Source organism: Entelurus aequoreus, linkage group LG07 (genome assembly GCF_033978785.1).
Source record: "Entelurus aequoreus isolate RoL-2023_Sb linkage group LG07, RoL_Eaeq_v1.1, whole genome shotgun sequence".
Taxonomy (NCBI): Eukaryota; Metazoa; Chordata; class Actinopteri; order Syngnathiformes; family Syngnathidae; genus Entelurus; species Entelurus aequoreus.
Window position 1 is genome coordinate 25,074,277 of NC_084737.1, and position 11,680 is coordinate 25,085,956.

Genomic DNA, 11,680 nt, shown 5'->3' on the forward strand with positions numbered 1-11,680 from the left:
TGAAAAGTCAGTCTTTAATCATTGTGTCATCGTCTTCCTCCTGTGTACTAAAACCACCGAAATCCTCTTCGTCGGTGTCGGAGAAGAACAGGCCGTAAATAAGCCGCACCCTTGTATAAGCCGCAGGGACCAGAACCAGGGGAAAAAGTAGCGGCTTATAGTCCGGAAATTACGGTAGGTGCTTTTGACTAAATGATCTCATAAAAGGATTAATAAAATCATCTTACTTTTTGGGAAGTGAACTAGTGGTGGGTCATCCTACAAATGTGTGTGTAAGTAGGGCTGGGCGATATATCGATATCCTCGATATATCGATATACTCGATATATCGAGGGTTTGTCTCTGTGCGATATAGAAAATGACTATATCGTGATATTCGAGTATACGTTCTCACGCAGTTGCTTTTAGCTGCGGGGCATTCAACTGTATGTGTTTCTCACTCTTTCCTGTCTCTCCTTCTCACAGAGACTTAAAACAAGCACACCTTCTTACATACGTCACATACTGTCACGTGAGCAACGTCACACGCTCCCGGACAGGTAGCGACATGGTAACATTAGCTGTGATGCTAACAGCTAACGGTGTGGTTTGAGTGGTAATACGAGCGAATTAAGGTGCAAATCTGGTAACAAATGGAGGAATAATTAATTCCCAAGAAAAACAGTCTGATGGTGGTTTGGCTTCAAGCGGGAATATGTCTTTACATGTCAACATCTCCGTTCGGTGCCACACCAACTAAATGCCGAAGCAACTATTTCCACATCAACACCGTAGGACATATACTATTTGATAAGCAGCTCATTTTTATGTGACACTTATTGAAATATCTTGTGTGTCATCATGCACAATAGTGCACTTTATTTGTTTTAAACTATTGTAGTGGCGTTCTGTACAAAAAGTGCACTTTTATTTAGTGTTAGTTTGAAATGTCATCTTAGTGACATCATTCACAAGTGGGGCGGCATAGCTCGGTTGGTAGAGTGGCCGTGCCAGCAACTTGAGGGTTCCAGGTTCGATTCCCGCTTCCGCCATCCTAGTCACTGCCGTTGTGTCCCTGGGCAAGACACTTTACCCACCTGTTCCCAGTGCCACTCACACTGGTTTAAATGTAACTTAGATATTGGGTTTCACTATGTAAAGCGCTTTGAGTCACTAGAGAAAAGCGCTATATACATATAATTCACTTTACTTCACAAAAGTGCACTTATAGCTTGTTTTAAAATGTCTCTGACAATCTTGCACTTTCTGTTTGGAAATGACATGAATGTTTGTGGCACTGCTACATAACTGTTTAATAAATACAGTTTTGCTAAATTGACTTAGTTGTGATTTCCCTCTCTGCATGAAAGTTTAAAATGAGCATATATTAATGCAGTATGAAGAAGAATGTTTTAATGTAGACACATATAATCATCATACTGCTGTGATTATATGCATCAAGTGTTCATTCAAGGCTAAAGCAAAATATCGAGATATATATCGTGTATCGCGATATGGCCTAAAAATATTGAGATATTAAAAAAAGGCCATATCGCCCAGCCCTATGTGTAAGTGTACAATTTATTTCAAACTATTTAAGATTTATACATTATTTATTGTATTTTATTTTAATCACAATTATAATCAGCAGAAAAACTTATGAAGGTTAAGTAACAATATTAAAGGCCTACTGAAACCCACTACTACCGACCACGCAGTCTGATAGTTTATATATCAATGATGAAATCTTAACATTGCAACACATGCCAGTACGGCCGGGTTAACTTATAAAGTGCAATTTTAAATTTCCCGCTAAACTTCCGGTTAAAAATGTCTACCGTATTTCCTTGAATACCCGCCTGGGCGCTAATTAATTTAAAACCTCTTCTCACTCCCGCGCTTACCAAAAGCATGCGGGATGGGCAAGCATGCGCTAATTATTTTAAAACCTCTTCTCACTCCGGCGCTTACCTTATCATGAAAAGCACATTTAATAAAAAAAATGTTATTATGGTCATACCTTTACTTATAAATGATGTCCATGTGCAGCTGCTTCTGATCAAAGGCAGTCTTCCTTATCTTTCTTCAGTTTTAAAAGTCTCTGGAGATCTTCCTTTAATAATTACCTCCTGCTTCGATTGAAAGTCCAGTTTAGAAAACTGTTTTATTTTAGATATGTAATCCTCCATGGTAAAAGTGCAAGCAAACGATCGCTGCTTACGCTTGCTGCTTGTAGTCTTCTTCTGCAGCACCGGTCTTCTGCAGTACTGGTAGTCGCAAGAAGGATCACTAGCGCCCTCTACCACCAGGAGGCGGGAGTCATTTAATGACTCATATTTGACCCGGCGGAAGTGCCAAGCATGCGCTAATTATTTTGCGAAATGAGTTTGACCCGGCTGTAATTCTAGGCAGGCGAATACTATATTCCCGGCGGCAATTCAAGGAAATACGGTATGTATGATGACGTATGCGCGTGACGTCATTCATTGAAACGGGAAGTATGCGGACACATTGAATCCTATACAAAAAACTCTGTTTTTATCTCAAAATTCCACAGTATTCTGGTCATCTGTGTTGGTGAATCTTTTGCAATTTGTTTAATGAACAATGAAGACTGCAAAGAAGAAAGTTGTAAATGGGATCGGTGTATTAGCGGCGGACTACAGCAACACAACCAGGAGGACTGAGAGGTGGATAGCAGATGCGCTAGCCGCCGAACTCACCTTAACTTCCTCCGTCTCCGGGCCGCCGAACGCATCTGTGATCGGATGAAGTCCTTCGTCGCACCGTCGATCGCTGGAACGTATATGAGCACGGGTGTTGATGAGCAGATGATGTCTGGCTGGCGTAGGTGGATAGCTAATGTTTTTAGCATAGCTCTGTGAAGTCAGGTTGCTAAGTTAGCTTCAATGGCATCATTAGCAACAGCATTGTTAACCTTCGCCAGCCTGGAAAGCATTAACCGTGTAGTTACAGGTCCATGGTTTAATAGTATTGTTGATTTTCTATCTATCCTTCCAGTCAGGGGTTTATTTCTTTTGTTTCTATATGCAGTTAAGCACGATGCTATCACGTTTGCTCCGTAGCTAAAGTGTTTCGCCGATGTATTGTCGTGGAGATAAAAGTCACTGTGAATGTCCATTTTGCGTTCTCGACTCTCATTTTCAAGAGGATATAGTATCCAAGGTGGTTTAAAATACAAATCCGTGATCCACAGTAGAAAAAGGAGAGAGTGTGGAATCCAATGAGCCAGCTTGTACCTAAGTTACGGTCAGAGCGAAAAAAGATATGTCTTGCACTGCATTCTAGTCCTTCACTCTAACGTTCCTCATCAAACAAATCTTTCATCCTCGCTCAAATTAATGGGGTAATCATCGCTTTCTCGGTCCGAATCGCTCTAGCTACATTGAAAACAATGGGGAAATGTGAGGAGCCTTTTAACTGTTGACGTCACGCTACTTCCGGTACAGGCAAGGCTTTTTTATCAGCGACCAAAAGTAGCAACTTTATCGTCAAAAGTTCTCTACTAAATCCTTTCAGCAAAAATATGGCAATATCGCGAAATGATCAAGTATGACACATAGAATGGATCTGCTATCCCCGTTTAAATAAAAAAAAATCATTTCAGCAGGCCTTTAAGAATTAATCATAATCTTCATCTCCCGGTATGGGATGGATGTCACCAATGTACAACCTCTTGGCTTTTGACTACGTCCTTCTACTATCCAGGTCAGGGTTTCCTCGAGTTGCCAAGATACCTGTGGTGGTGGGGGCGTGGCCAGAGGGTGTGGTGGGGGTGGGGTCAACATGACATCCTCGTCATATTTTCTTTCAAAAGGTAAAAAAAAATGTATACCGGAAAATACATTTAAAAACTAATCTGTTATTATTAATTAGTTATAACATATTTTTTTCTTATCGGGTTTCTCTATTTTTTCAATTGTTGCTGTTTATTGTACAATGTTCTTTGTTGAGAATTTTTCAGGTTTGTAGACCTGAGACTTCTCCAATCCTTTTAGTGACTTTTTCTTTATTAAAACGACGAGCAAAAATTTCTAATGTCTTATTCTGGTGTAGACTGTACTTGTGTTTAGAGACTCTTCTGTCGCTCCAGGAACCTGATGAACAGCGAGCTGCAGCTAGCCTGACATCACAGTTGCTTAGCGCTGCTGCCCCAACTGCATTTTCTCTCCTAAAATCCACCACCGTCCTCCTAATGTGTGCATACTGCACACTTTATAGGTCACTGTCTGCAAATATATCTTGGATATATTAAAGGCCTACTGAAATGAATTTTTTTAATTTAAACGGGGATAGCAGATCTATTCTATGTGTCATACTTGATCATTTCGCGATATTGCCATATTTTTGCTGAAAGGATTTAGAGGCCTACTGAAAGCCACTACTACCGACCACGCAGTCTGATAGTTTATATATCAATGATGAAATCTTAACATTATAACACATGCCAATACGGCCGGGTTAACTTATAAAGTGACATTTTAAATTTGCCGCTAAACTTCCGGTTCGAAACGCCTCTGAGGATGACGTATGCGCGTGACGTAGCCCGGCGAACACGGGTATGCCTTCCACATTGAAGCCGATACGAAAAAGCTCTGTTTTCATTTCATAATTCCACAGTATTCTGGACATCTGTGTTCGTGAATCTGTTTCAATCATGTTCATTGCATTATGGAGAAGGAAGCCAAGCAAGCAAAGAAGAAAGTTGTCGGTGCGAAATGGACGTATTTTTCGAACGTAGTCAGCCACAACAGTACACAGCCGGCGCTTCTTTGTTTACATTCCCGAAAGATGCAGTCAAGATGGAAGAACTCGGATAACAGAGACTCTAACCAGGAGGACTTTTGATTTGGATACACAGACGCCTGTAGAGAACTGGGACAACACAGACTCTTACCAGGATTACTTTGATTTGGATGACAAAGACGCAGACGTGCTACTGTGAGTATGCAGCTTTGGCTTTTTTTTGCGTATGTACGTAACTTTTTTAAAATATATAAGCTTTATGAACCTTGGGTTAGGTGAACGGTCTTTTGGGCTGAGTGATTGTGTGTGTTGATCATGTGTTTGAATTGTATTGGCGTGTTCTATGGAGCTAGGAGCTAGCAGAGGAGCTAGCATAACACATACCGTACCTACGTGCGCGTCACGTACGTAACTTTTTAAAAATATATAAGCTTTATGAACCTTGGGTTAGGTGAACGGTCTTTTGGGCTGAGTGATTGTGTGTGTTGATCAGGTGTTTGAATTGTATTGGCGTGTTCTATGGAGCTAGGAGCTAGCAGAGGAGCTAGGAGCTAGCATAACAAACACGCAGGTGTTATTATGCAGGATTAATTTGTGGCATATTAAATATAAGCCTGGTTGTGTTGTGGCTAATAGAGTATATATATGTCTTGTGTTTATTTACTGTTGTAGTCATTCCCAGCTGAATATCAGGTACCGTGAGTATGCAGCCTTGGCTGCTAAACATTCGATAACTTGACCGTATGTGCGCGTCACGTACGTAACTTTTTAAAAATATATAAGCTTTATGAACCTTGGGTTAGGTAAACGGTCTTTTGGGCTGAGTGATGGTGTGTGTTGATCAGGTGTTTGAATTGTATTGGCGTGTTCTATGGAGCTAGGAGCTAGCAGAGGAGCTAGGAGCTAGCATAACAAACACGCAGGTGTTTTTATGCAGGATTAATTTGTGGCATATTAAATATAAGCCTGGTTGTGTTGTGGCTAATAGAGTATATATATGTCTTGTGTTTATTTACTGTTGTAGTCATTCCCAGCTGAATATCAGGTCACCCCCGGCTCTCACAGCATCTTCCCTATCTGAATAGCTTCAACTCCCCACTAGTCCTTCACTTGCACTTTACTCATCCACAAATCTTTCATCCTCGCTCAAATTAATGGGGAAATTGTCGCTTTCTCGGTCCGAATCTCTCTCACTTCATGCGGCCATCATTGTAAACAATAGGGAACTTTGCGTATATGTTCAACTGACTACGTCACGCTACTTCCGGTAGGGGCAAGCCTTTTTTTTATCAGATACCAAAAGTTGCAATCTTTATCGTCGTTGTTCTATACTAAATCCTTTCAGCAAAAATATGGCAATATCGCGAAATGATCAAGTATGACACATAGAATAGATCTGCTATCCCCGTTTAAATAAAAAAAATTCATTTCAGTAGGCCTTTAGTATAGAACAACGACGATAAAGATTGCAACTTTTGGTATCTGATAAAAAAAAGGCTTGCCCCTACCGGAAGTAGCGTGACGTAGTCAGTTGAACATATACGCAAAGTTCCCTATTGTTTACAATGATGGCCGCATGAAGTGAGAGAGATTTGGACCGAGAAAGCGACAATTTCCCCATTAATTTGAGCGAGGATGAAAGATTTGTGGATGAGTAAAGTGCAAGTGAAGGACTAGTGGGGAGTTGAAGCTATTCCGATAGGGAAGATGCTGTGAGAGCCGGGGGTGACCTGATATTCAGCTGGGAATGACTACAACAGTAAATAAACACAAGACATATATATACTCTATTAGCCACAACACAACCAGGCTTATATTTAACATGCCACAAATTAATCCTGCATAAAAACACCTGCGTGTTTGTTATGCTAGCTCCTCTGCTAGCTCCTAGCTCCGTAGAACACGCCAATACAATTCAAACACCTGATCAACACACACAATCACTCAGCCCAAAAGACCGTTCACCTAACCCAAGGTTCATAAAGCTTAAATATTTTTAAAAAGTTACGTACGTGACGCGCACATACGGTCAAGTTATCAAATGTTTAGCAGCCAAGGCTGCATACTCACGGTACCTGATATTCAGCTGGGAATGACTACAACAGTAAATAAACACAAGACATATATATACTCTATTAGCCACAACACAACCAGGCTTATATTTAATATGCCACAAATTAATCCTGCATAATAACACCTGCGTGTTTGTTATGCTAGCTCCTAGCTCGTCTGCTAGCTCCTAGCTCCATAGAACACGCCAATACAATTCAAACACCTGATCAACACACACAATCACTCAGCCCAAAAGACCGTTCACCTAACCCAAGGTTCATAAAGCTTATATATTTTTAAAAAGTTACGAACGTGACGCGCACGTACGGTACGGTACGTGTTATGCTAGCTCCTAGCTCCTATGCTAGCTCCTAGCTCCATAGAACACGCCAATACAATTCAAACACCTGATCAACACACACAATCACTCAGCCCAAAAGACCGTTCACCTAACCCAAGGTTCATAAAGCTTATATATTTTTAAAAAGTTACGTACGTGACGCGCCGGTACGGTACATGTTATGCTAGCTCCTAGCTCCTATGCTAGCTCCTAGCTCCATAGAACACGCCAATACAATTCAAACACCTGATCAACACACACAATCACTCAGCCCAAAAGACCGTTCACCTAACCCAAGGTTCATAAAGCTTATATATTTTAAAAAAGTTACGTACATACGCAAAAAAAAGTTGCGCACATACGGTCAAGCGATCAAATGTTTAGAAGCCAAAGCTGCATACTCACAGTAGCACGTCTGCGTCTTTGTCATCCAAATCAAAGTAATCCTGGTAAGAGTCTGTGTTGTCCCAGTTCTCTACAGGCGTCTGTGTAACGAAGTCAAAAGTCCTCCTGGTTAGAGTCTCTGTTATCCGAGTTCTTCCATCTTGACTGCATCTTTCGGGAATGTAAACAAAGAAGCGCCGGCTGTGTACTGTTGTTGCTGACTACGTTCGAAAAATACGTCCATTTCGCACCGACAACTTTCTTCTTTGCTTGTTCAGCTTCCTTCTCCATAATGCAATGAACATGATTGAAACAGATTCACGAACACAGATGTCCAGAATACTGTGGAATTATGAAATGAAAACAGAGCTTTTTCGTATTGGCTTCAATGTGGAAGGCATCCCCGTGTTCCCCGGTCTACGTCACGCGCATACGTCATCCTCAGAGGCGTTTCGAACCGGAAGTTTAGCGGCAAATTTAAAATGTCACTTTATAAGTTAACCCGGCCGTTTTGGCATGTGTTATAATGTTAAGATTTCATCATTGATATATAAACTATCAGACTGCGTGGTCGGTAGTAGTGGGTTTCAGTAGGCCTTTAAAGTACGTCCACAGTGCTGACACGTTTTGATGTACATATTTCCCATGTTCGTGAACACACCGGCCCTGGAAGGGGGTTGGTGGAGAATGAGGAAGTGTTGTTGTGTGGCTCAGAGGGAAGAAGGGAGACACAAGTGTGTGCACGGGAAGAAATGCATGTGGAAATTAGCATAAGATTAGCATAAGATTGGCAATAAAAGTTAAAAATAGTGTCAGAAATTGTGTGACTTCTTCTGGAGGCTACATTACATTATATTACTTTAATTTGTTTTCACGTAAAAAAAACCTTATTTTTAAGATTTGGTGGCTTTTATTTTGTTGTGGCGGGCCGTCACAACCAATTACATCTAGGGTAAATCTTGCAGGTGAGAGGCATGGTTTATAATCTAGAATGAACTTGTACCAATTTAAAGGCGATCATGAAGCAACATCTTACCACCTCAGTAGGCTATGTCAACACGGTAGCTCATTAGCTGCACAAGCTAGCTAGCTCCCTGTGATCAAGGCTGGCGAAAAGTAGTTTGTCTGCGTAAACGCTTATAATAACAATGTTGCTAATTCTCGATTAATATTCAGGTGACTGGATGTGAATGGAGTATTGTTGGCGGTTTGTGGATGCATTTTTAGAGTGATTTAGATAAAGAATTGATTATTCCCATTAATTATGTTGCTAGCCACCTCGAATGAGTTGATTGTTACAAATTAGAAAGCAAAAATTAAATACATACTGTATGTGTTCTTGTTTCTAATAGGGATTGTAACATTTTACCAAATGTGCAGTTTGTCCTTTAAATTAGCATAGATCTAGTGCAAACATGTGCCACTTCTACATACAGCTACAAAAGTAAAACAAGTTTAAACATGTAAATGTGGCAGATAGAAATATTTGCTTGTTAAAGCAGTCATCATAAACCACTATCACAAACATATTCTAGCCAGGCTTCAGGTTTCTGAAAAGTAGGTTTTTATTTTTTAGTCCTGTTCTTTGTTCTCTTTCGGGTGTACAAGCAGCTGTTTATTTTTTTCATGAGTTGTTGTGTTGCTTCCGGTCTGGTTTTGACATCTTCAATGTCAACGTGGTGACTGATGAGATCCTCAGAGACATTATCAGAACATGTGCTGGTGCAGGACAATGTGTCATGTGACTGGGTACATCTGGACTTTTCTAAAGCATGTGTTTGTCTAACTTGTGTCCTGCAGACGTCTGTGAAGAACATCTCCCTGAGCAGCAAGAGCGGACCTCAAGGATGGAGCAGAATCAGTCACAACCCCCCTATATTAAAAAGGAAAAGGAGGAGCCACATACTTCTCACATTAAGGAGGAAAAAGAGTCACAGCCCTCCCTCACCTTAAAGAGAAAGAGGAGTCACAGCTCTGCTCACATTAAAGAAGAAGAGGAGGACCCACTGACCCCCCATTTTAAAGAGGAAGCTCAACATTTCTCTCACGTCAAAGAGGAAGAGGAGGAACACAGCATCAGTCAGGAGGGAGAGCATCTTGAATGTTTGGAGGAGTTCCCAGTGATTGGTGTGATTGTGAAGAGTGAAGATGAGTTCATAATTGAAAGTAAGGAGAAGAGAGAGGCGGAGCCTCCAAGCAGCAGCTCAACTCAACACATGACAACAGAAGCTGATGGAGACCACTGTGGAGGATCACAAGCAGACAAGATCTTAGCTCCACTATCAGATAGTGACGACACAACGTCTCACTCTCCTGACACTGATGATGAAGACTCTGAAGATAATAAGACATGTCACACTGACAACACACACTTGACATGTTCTCACTGTGACAAAACTTTTAAACACCATTGTCATCTGAAATTACACATGAGAACACACACTGGAGAAAAACCTTTTTCCTGCTCAAAATGTGGTAAAGGTTTTTCACAAAATTGTAATTTGAAACAACACATGAGAACACACACTGGAGAAAAACCGTTTTCCTGTTCAGAATGTGGTAAAGGTTTTTCACAAAATTGTAATTTGAAACAACACATGAGAATACACACTGGAGAAAAACCTTTTTTCTGCTCAGAATGTGGTAAAGATTTTAGTCTAAAACAAATGCTGAAACAACACATGAGAAAACACACTGGAGAAAAACCTTTTTCCTGCTTAGAATGTGGTAAATATTTTAGTCTAAAACAAATGCTGAAACAACACATGAGAAAACACACTGGAGAAAAACCTTTTTCCTGTTCAGAATGTGGTAAAGTGTTTTTTCGAAGTGATCATTTGAAAACACACATGAGAAAACACACTGGAGAATTTTTTTTTTCCTGCTCTGAATGTGGTAGGGATTTTAAAGTAAAACACTTGCTGAAACAACACATGAGAATACACACTGGAGAAAAACCCTTTTCCTGCTCAGAATGTGGTAAAGGTTTTTCACGAAATGATAGTTTGAAAGCGCACATGAGTACACACACTGCAGAACAATCTTTCTCCTGCTCTGAATGTGGTAAAGGTTTAAAACATAATCGTGATTTGAAAAACCACATGACAATACACACGGGAGAAAAACCTTTTTCCTGCTCAGAATGTGGTAGAGATTTTAGACAAAAAAAAATGCTGAAACAACACATGAAAATACACAGTGGAGAAAAAACTTTTTCTTGTTCAATTTGTTGTAAAGGTTTTACACAAACTAAGTCTTTGAAAGTTCACATGAGCATGCACACTATATAAAACCCCTTTACCTGTTCAATCTGTTGTAAAGGTTTTGGATGAAGTCAATATTTGAAAAGACATGAGAAAAAACACAGGTGAGAGTGTTGTGTTGTAGTGTGTGAACTGTCAAAACTTGAATATTCACTTTCTAACGTTATCAGCACATTTAACATGTGTGACATCATTGTTGTGTGTGTAACACAATCTTGTTAATATGATTTTAACATTCATAGATCATATAGCTGAGCTATCTTGATGGAGGAAAGATGAAAGCACATGTACCAGAAGCAGCAGCAGCATTAAGAGGAAACATTGCAAATGTACTTCTAGATATGTCAAAAAAGAGTAAAGTGTGAAAATAAAAGACTTCAGACTAATAGAGGAGTGAAAGCATTTATTAAATGATGTTATGTGTTTGATGAGCTGTGAATGTAATGCATGAATTACAAAGTGAGGGAATATATCCCACAACCACTATGGTGCTTTCTCTCTACTGACTTTGTTGATAAATATGCCAACTTTTTTAACTCTTTTCTTCCCAAAAATGACGAGCGACAAATTCTGCGACTTTTTGGGGATGTCTTGGAGACATGAAAGAAGGCATCAGGTTGCAGTTTATGTCAGAGGCCTCGCATTGACTACTTTCTACGAAAGGAGTCAAATCAGTCGAATGAAGTACAGCAACTGGACGCAAACCACAGCTTGCAGTACATCAGTACCAATGTCACGGAGGAAGCAAACACAGAGCTGATGACAACGGCGGTAGAACCGACCCAACCTCCTAGACCTGCAGTCGAAAGGAGACCAGCAGGGATTAGACTGCATGTGAAGTGGCCCGGTGTCGTGGATAAAAAACTGTGGGAAACAATCAATACTGACCTGGCCC

The 11,680-nt window shown here is 40.4% G+C and overlaps 1 protein-coding gene across 2 annotated transcripts in view; it reads left to right on the plus strand.

Annotated features, from left to right (window-relative positions):
- The window catches only part of LOC133653554 (gastrula zinc finger protein XlCGF57.1-like), a 28,112-nt gene extending 16,952 nt beyond the window's left edge, over window positions 1-11,160 (plus strand). For both annotated transcript variants that reach the window (XM_062052963.1, XM_062052964.1), the window contains one exon: window positions 9,323-11,160. In XM_062052963.1, the coding sequence (XP_061908947.1) occupies window positions 9,323-10,812 (1,490 nt within the window). In that variant the 3' untranslated portion in view covers window positions 10,813-11,160. The remainder of the gene's footprint in view (window positions 1-9,322) is intronic.
- The last annotated feature ends 520 nt before the right edge of the window (window positions 11,161-11,680 follow it).